This window comes from Oryctolagus cuniculus, chromosome 1 (genome assembly GCF_964237555.1).
Source record: "Oryctolagus cuniculus chromosome 1, mOryCun1.1, whole genome shotgun sequence".
Lineage (NCBI taxonomy): Eukaryota > Metazoa > Chordata > Mammalia > Lagomorpha > Leporidae > Oryctolagus > Oryctolagus cuniculus.
In genome coordinates, this window is record NC_091432.1 from 201431624 (window position 1) to 201446218 (window position 14595).

The window sequence follows — 14595 nt, forward strand, 5'->3', positions numbered from 1 at the left end:
CCGGCTCCGCGGGGTCCACCCGGCGGCCTCGCCTCCGTGCGCTTCCGGGAGCCGTCTAGAGCGAGTGCGCCTGCGCGCCGGCCGGTCCGCGCGCCTCGCCGCTGTTCTCGCGCCGGCCGGCGGCCCGACGGTTCGTGCGGCGCTTCCCGCCCGGCGTCTCGGCTCAGGGCTCACTGGCCGGCGGCATGTCGCGGCGGCGGCACAGCGACGAGAACGACGGTGAGTGCGCCCGCGAGGTTTAGCGTCCCGGGTCTCGAGGGGAGGGACGGGAATCCCGCCTTCCCCGGCAGCGTTTGGGGGAGCCAAGGAGGGAGGCGCCGCGCGGGGCAGCCGGCCGGCTTCTGGAAAGCGAACGCGCCCCTTCCGCCCTTGCTCCCCGTTCCCTTTGTCGTGAGGAAGGGAGCCCGGGCGATCCCCGTGGGCAGAGGCGTCTGCTCTCCAGGGGCTGTAAAAAGTTTAGACCTGCGCCGCCTGCAGGGATCCTTGACAGAGCCCCAGGGGTCCTGGGGTTTGGCTTCAGCCCGCAAAGCTGCGCCTGGGCTGAGCTCTCGGAGGACTTGGCGCAAGGAAAGGAACAAAGGCGTGTTGTGAATTGCGTTCCGCACCCCCTGCCCCGTCCGCCCTCCCTGTGAAGGGGTAGGAAAAGAACTCGGGCTCCCGCACACCCACAGGGACACGTGGTGCTGCGTTGGGTAGACGATTAGAGTCCTAGCTGGAGAGCTCTCAGGCCCGGGTGCCCGCGTCCTTTCCCGACGGCTTGTGCTCAGGGAGACCACGCTGTTGCCATCATGCAAACGAAATGGTCTTGCTACTGCCAACAGGAAAAGATGTGTGGGTTAGACGCGAGCGTGACGGTCCGTCCGGAACACACACGGGTGAAACTCGAGCGATTCTGGTGTTGCTGTTTTCAGTGCGTTCTTCCTGGAGGACGGAGTATCCTAGCGGTTGGGCTTCAGGATCGGGGACCCGAGGGTTTAGGTTCAGAGCAGACCCGGCCCTCCATTTCGTGGGCTTGCTCAGGTCGTGTCACCTTCCAGAAGCTTAGCCTGGGATAGGACAGCGGTGGTGCTGGTTCTTGGGAGGGTTGAGGGAGATGGCACACACAACCAGAGGTTCAAGGGGATGCTCGTTAATTCCATCATCTGTTAATGCCTAAGATGTAATAAATACGGAAGGAAAGCCAAGTCGAATGCAGCGTCTCCACTAACGTATTTGTCTCCTGGAGTGCCGAGGCACTTGGGGATGGAGGAGAGCAGGATTGCATGTATTTCCTATGTGCAGTGAAACATCAGATTTCCACCAGGGTATAACCTGTGAGGATATCCTGGTTCCCTTCTGGACACACCTGTCGGGGCACAGACAACAGTGAGAACAAGTCCAAGACTCTCTCCACAGGTGTAGCTCCACTGCACACTTTGATTTTTAACACAGGAGACTTCCTGGTATAACCTGTGCAGGACACAGAAAATATAATTTTCAATGCTTCATGTTTGACTAGTCAAAAACTAATGCTTAAAACATTGCTTGGGTTGTAGAGAATTTGAGCCTTTTCCCCCATTTCTTTTGCTCTTCTGTGCCTTCTTTATCCACTCTTCCTCCTCTCCTCCCTAGGGCATCCCTAAAGGAGGAGGAGGAAGTGTCACCAGTGGACAGCCTGCAGAGTTGGAGTGTAAATATGTAGAAAAGTAACCTTGGCTTTGGTTGTTGAGAGGCTTGCATGGCTTTTTTGAAGTTAGCTCTTTCATACCAGCTGGCAGCAAAGTCGTGTCCATCTGGTTCCTGCGTGGAAACCGCTTCAGAATTGAGTAGATGCATCAGAGCATTTCTGGCTTGTCAGCTTTGGAGACACTGATTGTCCTGCCTTTCCATATGCTTGACTGCATACAGCTGGCTGTTCAGAGCCTCAAGTTTACCATCCCTGAGTTCAACCAAGGGGGGAAATATTTGGGAAGAAAGTCTTGTGTCAGTACTGAACTTGTCCGAGATGTTTCTTCTTGTCATTCTCTGAACAGTAGTGTTCAGTTATGTACCCAGCATTTACGTTGTAATTATAAGTAATCCAGAGATGGTTTAACGTATACTGGAAAGTATGCATAAGTTGTGTGTAAGCACTACGCCCTCTTATATTAGGGACTTGAGCAGCCGTGGATTTTGGTATTGGGGGCAGGAACTGAAACCTCAGGGATCCAGAGGGACTGCATAACCATTTATTCAAATCAGGACCAGCCAGGCACTCCTCACTACTTGCAGCATAGCAAAGAACAGTATGGAAGGTGGCCTGGCTTCTCTGGGGAGACCAGTAGAGTGAAATGTATCCTATAGTAACAAGTGCTGTGGGGAAAAGTGAAGTCCCTAAAGCCAGTGGAGAGTGTTATGCTGGGACTGTTCTCTGTGGGTTGATCAGGAAAGGCATCCGATCCAAGGCCTCAGGGGACAGTAGAGCAAGCCATGTGGCTGAGGAAAAGCTGTGGCCTGGACAAAGCTCAGTACAGAGACCCTCTTAGAGCGTTCCCATCATGCTCACAAAACAGCAAGGAGGCCAGTGTTGCCGGAGCAGGTGATATCACAGAGGTAGCAGAGGGTCTGATGTTTCTGGACAGTTCTTAAAAGGCACAACGTTGTGATGCCACTTGTGACTGAGTTCAAGTCCCAGCTTCTCCACTTGTGATTCAGTTTCCCACTCATGCGCATGTGAAGGCAGCTGAGGGTGGCCCAAGTGCTTGGCCCCTGCCACCCATGTGGAAGACCAGGTTGGAGTTCCAGGCTTCTGCTTTCAGCCTGGCCCAGACCTGGCTGCTGTACCCATTTGGGGAATGAACCAACAGATGGAAGTTCCATATCCTCCCCCACCCCCACCCCCCCTCTTTCAAATAAATAAGTGTTTTAAAGAGAGGTTGTAGCAGTGAAGTTTGTTTAGTAGTCAATTTATAGACAGGAAGAGAAACCTTAAAGTAATTTGTATTGATGCTAGTCCCATGCTACATCTAACTTAGCTCTTAGAGTCTTTTTTTTTTTTTAAAAGATGCATCTGAAGCTTTTCAGTTACTGTAGGATACATATATAATAAGTGTTAAATGTTGTTTGCTTCTAAGGTATATTTTTGGGGGCCAGCGTCATGGCGTAGTGGGTAAAGCCACTGCCTGTGATGCCGGCATCCCGGTTTGTGTCCCGGCTGCTCCGCTTCTAATCCAGCTCCCTGCTTATGGCCTGGGAAAAGCAGCAGAAGATGGCCCAAGTGCTTGGGCCCCTGGTACCCATGTGGGAGACTTGGAAGAAGCTCCTGGCTTTGGCCTGTCTCAACCCTAGCTGTTGTGGCCATCTGGGGCGTGAACCAACAGGTTGAAGATCGAACTCTGTCCTTCTAGCTCTGACTTTTTTTCTAAAGATATTTTTAAAAATCATAGCTAAACACTGCATCAGGGGTGGCAGGGATCAAAACAGTGGAGTTTAGGCGGTGGGGGAACTTTAAGATGTGCTCGGACTGAATGGGAATCTCCTTGGCCGGGATCTTCTTAGCATTGTAGTCCCTGCAAGGACTCCATATTAACCCTGTTTAAACTACTTAAGAGTTAGGTCTTCGTGTATTAGGCTGCACTGCTTTTTGTTTAACTATAGAAAAAAAGAGGTGTATTAATTGTGAGGCAGAGTATAGTTTGTTTCAGAAGTGATTTTAATTTCAGTTTTAAATCTGCAGGATGAAAGTATTTTTGTTTTTGTTACTTTTTGTCTTTACTGAAGAGTTAGTTTTTGGGGCCAGCGCTGTGGCTCAGTGGGCTAACACCCTGGCCTGAAGCGCTGGCACCCCATATGGGCACTGGTTCGAGACCCGGCTGCTCCACTTCCAATCCAGTTCTCTGCAATGGCCTGGGAAAGCAGGAGAAGATGGCCCAAGTCCTGCACCCACGTGGAAGACCTGGAAGAAGCTCCTGTCTCCTGGCTTCAGATCGGCACAGCCCTGGCCATTGCTGCCAATTGGGGAGTGAACCATCAGAGGGAAGGCCTCTCTCTCTCTGCCTCTCCTCTCTCTGTGTAACTCTGACTTTCAAATAAATAAATAAATAAATCTTTTTTTTTTTTAAAGTTTTCTACTTTGGTGTAAAGTTGTTTTTTTTTTTTTTTTTTTAATTGAAAGGCAGAGTTAGAGAGAGGAAGAGATCTTCCATCCGCTGGTTCACTCCTCAAATGGCCACAGTGGCTGGAGCTGGGCTAGTCAGGAGCCAGGAGCTTCTGAGTCTCCCACGTGGGTTCAGGGGCCCACCGACTTGGACCATCTTCTACTGCCTTCCTTCCCAGTTGCATTAGCAGGGAGCTGGATTGGAAGTGGAGCAGCCAGGACTTGAACCAGCACCCATATGGAATGCCCGCACTGCAGGCAGCAGCTTGACCCTCAGTGCCGGCCCCTCCAGTGGGTTTTATAGCCATCTGCTTTTTTCTGTATTAGCCTAGCATGTCAGAGTCAAAGTAGCAATTTACATCTGTAACTTGTATTATAAAACTTTCACTGTTGCTGGGAATCCTATTCTTGTTTGAGGGCTACTGCAGGGTCTTTGAAATCATACTGCTGATTCTTGGCCAGCGCCGCGGCTCACTAGGCTAATCCTCCACCTTGCGACGCCGGCACACCAGGTTCCAGTCCCGGTCGGGGCGCCGGATTCTGTCCCGGTTGCCCCTCTTCCAGGCCAGCTCTCTGCTGTGGCCAGGGAGTGCAGTGGAGGATGGCCCAAGTGCTTGGGCCCTGCACCCCATGGGAGACAGGAGAAGTACCTGGCTCCTGCCATCGGATCAGTGTGGTGCGCCAGCTGTGGCGGCCATTGGAGGGTGAACCAACGGCAAAGGAAGACCTTTCTCTCTGTCTCTTTCTCTCACTGTTCACTCTGTCAAAAAAAAAAAAAAATCATACTGCTGATTCTCAAACTGTTATTTTTAAAGTGTGTTTTTCTGCTCCCTCCTGTTCTCACAGAAGCTCTGTTCTTAATTCAATCTTGTTACTGTCCGCGAGTTCAGGATGTGTCTGTTCTCTTACCTCTCTGTATTCTCGAGGTGTGGCACCTTTGACCTCATACTTTGTGCCTCTTCCCATTCTCTGAACAAATCCTGTCGTTCATCGTAGCCAACTATGGAGAGGATCTGCAGTTGAGACGTGGGACTGTGTGTGTATCTTCTAGCATTCCCAGAGGGATCCCACTTCTCTCCCTGCAGCGGTGTTTCCCAGGCTTACCTGGAGGCCAGGAGGGCGCCTTTAAAGGCTAGAGCATGATGCAAACTGCACTGAGTCCACTGGATAGTTAAATCCAGAGGCTGTGGATAAAGGATTAGGAAAGCAGATTGGCCAGAAAGAAGGGAACTAGGCTCTCATTTGGCTGGTTTTTCTTTGCGTTCTCCCAGCCTCACCAAGATCTGGTTCTGAAGAACCCTATTTGTACGTTGTGCTTTCTGGAACAGGGTTTTTCAACATCCATGCTGTGATGTTATGGGCCAGTTTATTCTTTTTTGTTGGGGGATGTCCTATGCCATGTGGCATGTTTGTCAGCATACTTGGCCTCTGCCCACTAGAGGCCAGTTGCACTCCCTCAGTTGTGACAACTAAAAGTGTCTCCAGAGATTACTGCCACATGGCCATGGTGGGGTGTGTGTGTGTGTGCAGAATCTACAGCTAATTGAGAAATGCTGCTCCAGAGGAAGACTTTTTCTTTTTTTATTTGAAAGGCAGATTTACAGAAAGGCAGAGAGAAAGGTCTTCAGTCTGCTGGTTCACTACCTAAGTAGTTGCAACAGCTGGAACTGGGCTGATCAGAAGCCAGGAGCTTCTTCCAGGTTCCCACCTGGGTGCAGGGGCTCAAGGACTTGAGCCATCTTCTGCTTTCCCAGGTGCATTAGCAGGGAGCTGGATTGGAAGTGGAACAGCTGGGACTCGAACTGGCACCCACATGGGATGCCTGCACTGCAGGTGGCAGCTTTATCTGCTATGCCACAGTGCTAGCCCTGAGGAAAACTATTTTAGTGTCCTGGCTGATTGCTTATATAAACATTGCATCAGATGTGAGGGTTTTTCCCAGTGAATGAATGAGTTCTGGAAATAAAAAAACCTTTGTATGGAAGAATGGTAGAACTTTAATAGCTTCTGCAACTTAAAAATCAAGGTCACTGTCCCACCATGCCACATGTGTCCACTGCAGATATCACTAGGAATTTATCTCATTGTCATACTGCATGCGCGCTGCACTTCTTGTGGCATTATCTTCAAAATTGTATTCTAAGTCAAATGAAAATGGTAAATAAGGGATTGGGCCAGTAACTTTTTTATAATACTTCTCTGGTCTTTAGATAGAAAAATTGATTTTGTTCAGCTTTACTTTGTGTGGTATCTGAAAATCATTTCAGTCATTGGAGAGGCGTGAACTCTGCAAATTTAGAATAGCCTGGTGCTGTGTTCGTGAGGATCACTGTAATTTAAAGCCAAGTGTTCAGAGAGAGTAAATAATCATCAACTCTGTGGAAAGAATAACTCAGATTGGCTATTAGTTCTGAAGAAGATTGAAAGTTATTTATAATTTGCCACTACACAGTCCTATCTCCAAGTGCAAATTTTCATTATTATTAGTACAGATTCCAACACATGTGCATACTGCTGCCTCTGTCCACAGGCATGCAGTGCTAATCATTTAATTGTTGGAAGCCAAAAATTGAATTATATTAGGAAATTAGCCAATATCGTGTAATAATAGCATCATGGTCCATACTTAATAACATCATCTTAAATTTTAAGCTGTTTTACACCACAAAAGGACTTAAGATGGATGTGTTAACAAAATAAGAGATGATCAGCAGTGAGAATATGAACAATATATAGTCCAGAGCTTGAGGCTGATTTGTAGCACGTCTTCTTTCAACTTGAATTCTTTTTTTTTTTTTTTTTGGACAGGCAGAGTGGATATAGAGAGAGAGAGAGAGAGAGAAAGGTCTTCCTTTGCCGTTGGTTCACTCTCCAATGGCCGCCACGGCTGGCGTGCTGCGGCCAGTGCACCACGCTGATCCGAAGGGTGGAGCCAGGTGCTTCTCCTGTCTCCCATGGGGTGCAGGGCCCAAGCACTTGGGCCATCCTCCACTGCACTCCCGGGCCACAACAGAGCTGGCCTGGAAGAGGGGCAACTGGGACAGAATCTGGCGCCCCGACCGGGACTGGAACCTGGTGTGCTGGCGCCGCTAGGTGGAGGATTAGCCTAGTGAGCCTCAGCGCCGGCTCAACTTGAATTCTTTAGCAGTCAAGGTGATTGATAATGGTTTCAGAGTGGTAGATTTTTAAAAGTAATCTTGGATTTGTTTTTTAAATAACTTGAAAAACAGGGGAAAGATAAGGGGGAAAAAGAGAATGCTTCCATCTGTTGGCTAGCCCTCCAGATGCCTGCAATTGATGGGGCTGAGCCAAGGCTAACCACCTATCCTAGGATGGTTTTTGAGTGAATTAGTATCAATAATTATTCAGTTAATAGCCATTCAAGCAAGGAATCATTTACATGAATATGAGCAAATGATACATTTTCCTAGCAGTTATTAGCAACAGTGCTTGGGGCTTTGTATGTATGTTGGTAATAGTTCCTGTTGTGTGGGGTAATCTGAACAGTGGTGCTGTGTGATCTGTTGAACCAGTTGTGCCCACAGGACCAGTCAGGACAGCTAGATTGCATAGCTCCATGAGCACTATTCACAAAAAATTTACCATACATAGCGCCTCTTAGAGTTACTGTATGTAGTGACCCTGAGAATGGAGACTGTAGGTTGATCCAGCCTAGTCTGAGAAATGGAGTATCAGTTAAGATGTTCTTCTGCTCTAAGTGAAAAACAGTCCCACAGAAAAGATTATAATCTATAAATAAATTTATGATAGCAGATTCATCATGAGATGTTAATTTTTTTGTTACTGAAATAGGTGGACAGCCTCACAAAAGGAGAAAGACTGATGCAAATGAAACTGAAGATCATTTGGAGTCTTTAATATGCAAAGTAGGAGAAAAGGTACGTACCAAATGGTTAATTTGTGTGACCATGCTTCTGTTCCAAAGTTGATGCAGGTTGAAGCCCCTGGGATGCAGATAATTGAGAGTTTTTAGTGGTAATTGTTAGAGAAGTCTTAGAAGGGGCCTAGACAGTGGTGCTCTCAATTATAAATGAACTGAGCCACACCCCGATGTGTCAGGTAGTTTGTTCAGGGTCAGAAGGTGCATTAAGAGAGATGCAACAGCGCATGGTGGCCTTCTATTTTTGATACTTTGCCGTCTTCACTGTGTCTTTGTCCGTTTTGTATTGCTGTAAATGCCGAGGCTGAGGACTTGGAAAGGGAAGATTTGTCTGGTTCTGTGTAGTGGTGGCTGGCTTGTCCAAGCAGCGTGACCCTGGCATTCCTCCATGCCCCCCTGGCTGTATCACAACGTGCTGGAGAAGTGGGAAGGGGGATGTCTGTGTGCAGAAGGGACGTGAGTGTTGAGTGGAGAAGCTAGAGCTGGGGAGAGGCCTGCTTGCTCTTTTATACTAACCTATTCCTGTGAGAGCCAGCCCATGCCACAGTACCCGCCTGCGCTAATCCAGTCCTGAGGATGGAGCCCCTGTGACCTAATGACCTGCCATTAGCGCTACCTTATGACCAAGCTTTGAGCAGTGCACCTCGGGGGAAGAAACTGTTTCCAAGCCATAGCAGGCTGCTTATTTTTTTATTTTATTTATTTTTTTTTTGTTTTCATGGATTTTTAAGAATAATACCTGATTCACTTCATGCTAAACCTGTCATAGTGCCTTATGCATATGAAATCTTAACTTGACCATATAGAAAACTTCATTGGTATTCAGATTACTGAATACTTGACAGCTGTTATGTTGCCCCTACAGAGTGCCTGCTCTTTGGAGAGCAACCTAGAAGGTCTGGCTGGTGTTTTGGAAGCTGATCTTCCCAACTACAAGAGCAAGATCTTAAGACTTCTTTGTACAGTGTATGTATGCAAAAGATTTATGAATCCAGGTGATAATGTGTTATCTACTCTTAAATGCTTTGGGAAATGTTCAAAAGTCGTGTTTATGTTGCAAATGTCATGGCTCTCCTCTTGGGAAATTTATACAAATGAAATGATCTTTAGCCCTTTGAACTCTTTCTTAAAGATAAATAGGACTAAAATTGAAAAGTTTTGTTTGTTAGAACCGTAGAATCATGATTGACTTTTTAAATGAGAAAGTAGACATTTTCTTTCCCAGAGATTTTATTTTGTAAGCATATACTTTTAAATGTATAAATAGAGTTTAACTTATTTTTTTAGCTGGTAGTACCAAACAAATTTGAGAACTGGTAATTAAAGTTGTGGTTCTTGGGAGACAGAAAATGCTTTTGAAGGTATTAATAGACATAATCTTCTGAGTTAGGTTGGCTAATACTGGTGACCGCATTTTGTGAGGATGTTACGGTGGGAAAAGTCTCATGAAATTATGAAAGAGTCTGTCAGTAACCAAGATAATGATCTAGACTTTCAGGTAGACATTGATTGCTCTGAATTGCTGGCCTTGCAAAGAACTAACTTCTGGATAAATAGGGGTCTTCGTAATTTAAATGAAATTATAACCTCTGTAAGCTGTTTTTGAATTATGAAGGTGACTTAAGTTTTTTGGTTTTGTCTTTTGGAAGATCTTATTTATTTGAAAGGCAGATGACTATAATCTTCGATCCACTGGTTCACTCCCCAAATGGCTGCAGCAGCCAAGTTTGGGCCAGGCTGAACCCAGGAGCCCAGAACTTCATCCTAGCCGCTCATGTGGCTGGCAGGGGCCCAGTTACTTGGTTTGTCTTCAGTTGCCTTCCCAGGAGCATTTGTAGGGAGATGGATTGGAAGAGGAGCAGTAGGGACTCAAACTGCACTACCATATGGGATGCTCACATTGCAGGCACCCTAAACCCACCATGCCACAGTACCGGCTCCAAGTTATTTTTTTAATGCAGTTAATTTTTGAAGTTTAAAAAATGCACATACAATTAGTGGGTTTCATTTTAACGTCACATTATTAAAAGTACAGTTAATTTGCTTTAGAATTTTCAAGAGGAATACAGTTAATATTCAGGAACACATATCTTTAAAAAACTAATAAAAATCATTTTGCTGTGGTTATCCAAAAAACTCCTTCTCTTTTAAAAGCACTTAGTAGCATGGAATAGTGTTTATACTTAAACTCTTGTCAGAGGCTATGTTTGTTTAAGGCTGTACCAGTATTGCTTGGCACTATTTTTTAATTTGAGGTTTGGGGAGGTTTATAGGGAGTATGATTTCTGTCCAAGTATTTTTGAAGACCTAAATTGTCCCTAATGCTAGATACCTTAGGAAAACCTTTAACTAGATTTATAAATATGTAAGGTTATAAACTTATAAGAATCCCTTCCCCGTTGAATTATCTCAGGAGTCGCTTTAGTGTTTGAACTTATTTCTAAAGGCTGCCTAAATTATGAAGCAACAGTTGCTTCTTCTAAAGGTTTATTATTGTAATCCTCTCTCCTACTTTTCAAATAATTTTAATGAAATCAACAATGAGTACCAAGTTAAGATTTCAACAGTTTAAGTGATAGGAAATTAGTTGAAATTGGTTTTATTCTGCATCTTTTATAAGTGGCTAGAATAGTGTTTCTCAAAGTGGAATGGGTCCCATGACATTTGGTTAGTTAAGTTTTAAAACTCAGTGCTGTGCCATGTGCCACTCCCCCACCCTCTTAATGATTTTGCATTAAAGAAACTTGTTGTACCCAGAATCTTGTATTTTACCATGGAAGTCATGTCTGGGGAGCTGCTATTTGATTCTACTCAACATACTTGAAGAAAAACTGGTCTAGCGTGAGCTGTGGTATTTATTTCAGTGGTGAAATAACTTCACAATTAAACCGTTTTCTAATTTTTCTTTAAAGATTTTATATATTTGAGAAATAGTTACAGAGAGGCAAAGAGAGAGAGAGAGGTCTTCCATCCGCTGGTCAACTCTCCAATTGGCCGACCCGAAGCCAACCAGGAGCTTCCTCCAGGTCTCCCATATGGGTGCAGGGGCCCAAGCACTTGGGCCAACTTCTACTGCCTTCCCAGGCCACAGTAGAGAGCTGGATCGGAAGCAGAGCAGCGGGGACATGAACCTGCGCCCATATGGGATGCCGATGCTGCAGACCGGAGCTTCAACCCTCTGCCACAGCGCCAGCCCCAGTCTTTCCTAACTTTTTAATTAACTAGAATTAAAGTGAAAAAATTGGGAATCCATGTCTGCAGCTCTTCTTATGGACACATAAGCTTTTTATGGAATAGTTTTACAAACATAATGGTGATCCTATTCCAAAAGTAATGAATGATGAAACATTTATATGAAATTCAGCAAATTAATATAATGCCATTGTTTTGGGGGTTTCCTGTTGTACTGGTTCTCAAATCAGTGCACGTCTGTTACCTGAGAAGTTGACAATTTATACAACGTTGGTTGGACTGCTGAATGCCAGGAATTACAACTTTGGTGGAGAATTTGTAGAAGCTATGATTCGTCAACTTAAAGAATCATTGAAAGCAAACAATTATAATGAAGCTGTGTATTTGGTAAGTTTTTATTTCTATAATTTTGAAGTTTATTTGAGAAACGGAGCTCCCATTGGCTGGTTCAGTTCACAAATGCCCATGATGGCTGGGGCGGGAGGCCCAAACCTGGAGCCAGGAACTCGGTCCAGGTTTCCCATGTGGGTGGCAGGAGCCCAGGCATTCTGATGTGGATGCTGGTATCCTGACCTGTGTCTTAGCTGCTGGAGCGAGCACCACCCTTAACTTTTTATTTCTGTATATCATGACTTAGTGTTGGTATGGAGGAAAAAGGTAAGCACTAACTAAATACTGTGTCTTTTCTCTTGAGAGTCAGTCTCCTATTGACCCTAACAACTGCTCTTTTAAAACCGTTCTCATTAAAGGCACCACAGAGCTCAATACCAAATCCAGGGTCTTTTTTCACTCGGAATCCTAGCTGGTTTCCCTGTATCACCTGCCACCTCCTTTTTTTTTTTTTTTTTTTTTTTTTTTTGTTAATAGGCAGAGTTAGTGAGAGAGACAGAGAAAGGTCTTCCTTCCATTGGTTTACCCCCCAGATGGCTGCTACAGCCGGCGTGCTGCACCAATCCGAAGCCAGGAACCAGGTGCTTCCTCCTGGTCTCCCATGCGGATGCAGGGGCCCAAGCACCTGGGCCATTCTCCACTGCCTTCCCGGGCCACAGCAACCAGGACAGAACCCGGCGCACCAACCGGGACTAGAACCCGCGGCGCCAGCTGCCACCTCCCTTCTATTCCTCATCTTTTACTGGGTCATCTTCCTTTAAACACTCTGCTAGCTTCATAAACCACCTTTGTTTTGATGCTGCCCCCAAATCTGAAAGTGTTTCTCCAGTTTCAAACTTTCTCATAAGTACCAGACCTGTATTTCAAATGTTCCCTGCAAAGCTCTAAGATAACCTTACCTGGAAATCCTTAAATTAATGTCAGTCACATTTCCTTTTTATCTCCTCAACTCACAGTGGCCACTGTCTACTTGGTGACCCACCCAGAAACCTGAGTGTTAACTTTTGTCTTCCTTTTGTCTTTTGAGTTGTTTGCAGCCTACAGTTCTGCCTCCTAAATTTCTCTCATATTTGTTCCTTCTCTATCTCAAGGGCTACCAGTGTACTTCACACCTTCCTCCTCGTGTTCATAAGATCTCTTTAATTTTTTCACATCTAAATTTTCTTTCAGTCTTTCTGCAGTGACACCAAAGTGTTCTTTGTGTTCAGCTCATGGTGGTTGGTGTCTAAAACCCCAATTCCTTCCCATTGTCCTCAGTGATCATAAATCCTGGGGAAAAGGTGATTGACTGGGTTGCAGAAAGTAAATATTAGAACTCATTTATTATAAATGGAATTAAGCCTTAATGTCTAAAACATAAATTGGTAGTGATCCAGTATATATTGTAAATATACCTGTGTTGGAGATAAGGGATCAGATTCTTTTTATGAAGTATACTGTCAGAGTCTGGACCCTCATCAGGCTATAAGACTGAGGTCCAGACTCTAGCTGGACCCTTAGTGGTTGCCCTGATCTGTTTCTTCGTACCTCCTACACTCTCCGCTGTGTCAAAATTACCTGCTCCCTAGTTTGCCCTCTCTGCTCACTGCTTGAGGGGTATGTACCTGTTAGGACCTAAGCTAGTTACTGCCTTTATGATGCTGACCCTACTCACTCTGTCACTGTTCTTATAGCACTTTGATTTGCCTCTCAGTAGAGGACTCATCCCTTTGTGTGAGAATGTGCCTGCCAGGATCTTACCTGTAACAGGAACTTTAGAAGTGCTTACCAGTGGCCACAAAGGGCACCCAATAAATTAAACAGATTTTCCATTATTATGGTTCAGGAAAATTATAGCCAAATGGGAAAGGACTTTGTAGGTGATGTCACTAAGATATTTACAGGCTGAGCTCTTAGTGTCGTGTAGCATGGGAACCTGTGAGCTCAGGTTTTCTGTTCTTCATGTGGTCTCTCTCACAGCTACTCAGCTCTGCCATTGTAGCACTAAAGCTACCATGGACAGTGTATAACTGAGCATGACTATCTTCCAGTAAAAATTAACTGGGTGCTGAAATTTGGGTTTCAAGTAATTTGTGTTAGAAAATACTCTTTCCCACCCCCACCCCCCCCAAGAATTTAAAACCTGAAAGCTTTGTTGGTCCACAGGCTGTACAAAAACAGAGTACGCTTGATGCTGCCCTTGGGCTACGGTTTTTCAAACCCTTGGTTTAGATCGTTTCTGTTGTTTATTTTGAACATTCAGATGTAATAGCAGGAATTGCTTGCCCCCACAGGTCCGTTTTTTGTCTGATCTTGTGAATTGTCATGTGATTGCTGCCCCATCAATGGTTGCTATGTTTGAAAATTTTGTAAGTGTAACTCAGGAAGAAGATGTGCCTCAGGTGAGAGAACCGCTTGTGTTGAATTTCATCCGTTTAGCACCAGGAATGTGTTAATACAATGGCAATAAAAGATCACAGTATAAATTCTTGATACCTGAAAGTTAGTAGCTGAGTTACTGGTGGGTTTTCCTGACATCGGTGTATTAACCCCAGTGATTATGCCTAGGAAGATCAGAACTGTGTGTGCAGACATGCTCTGGATTGGCCAGATGTCATTCTTTAAAAAAAAAAAAAATTTGAAAGGCGGACTTACAGAGAGGTGGAGAGGTGTCTTCCATCTGCTAGTTCACTCCCCAAATGGAGCAACAACCAGAGCTGGGCTGATCCAAAGCCAGCAGCCTATAGCTTCCTCCAGGTCTCCCATGTGGGCGCAGGGGCCCAAGGATTGGGCCATCCTCCACTGCTTTTCCAGGCTATGGCAGAGAGCTGGATTGGAAGTGAAGTAGCCGGGACTTGAATTGGCACCCATATGGGATGCTGTGCCACAGGCAGCGGTTTAACCCACTGTGCCACAGTGCTGGCACCCAGATGTCATTCTTAAGCCCTGTTAAATAGCTTCCATAGGATTTCCCATTCAAGAAAATAGTAGTTCACTAGCACATGTTTTTAATTTTGCT

General features: G+C 45.4%; 1 protein-coding gene across 4 annotated transcripts in view; it reads left to right on the plus strand.

Moving 5' to 3' along the window:
* Window positions 1-88: 88 nt before the first annotated feature.
* The window catches only part of NCBP1 (nuclear cap binding protein subunit 1), a 43946-nt gene continuing 29439 nt past the window's right edge, over window positions 89-14595 (plus strand). For 2 of the 4 annotated variants that reach the window (XM_051856288.2, XM_070054775.1), the window contains exons 1-5: window positions 167-219; window positions 7928-8013; window positions 8881-9010; window positions 11438-11594; window positions 13871-13978. In XM_051856288.2, coding sequence (XP_051712248.1) covers window positions 8988-9010; window positions 11438-11594; window positions 13871-13978 — 288 coding nt within the window. In that variant the 5' untranslated portion in view covers window positions 167-219; window positions 7928-8013; window positions 8881-8987. Of the gene's footprint in view, window positions 220-7927; window positions 8014-8880; window positions 9011-11437; window positions 11595-13870; window positions 13979-14595 lie in introns of all 4 variants that reach the window. The other 2 variants (XM_008263220.4, XM_051856292.2) reach the window with 2 other exon arrangements.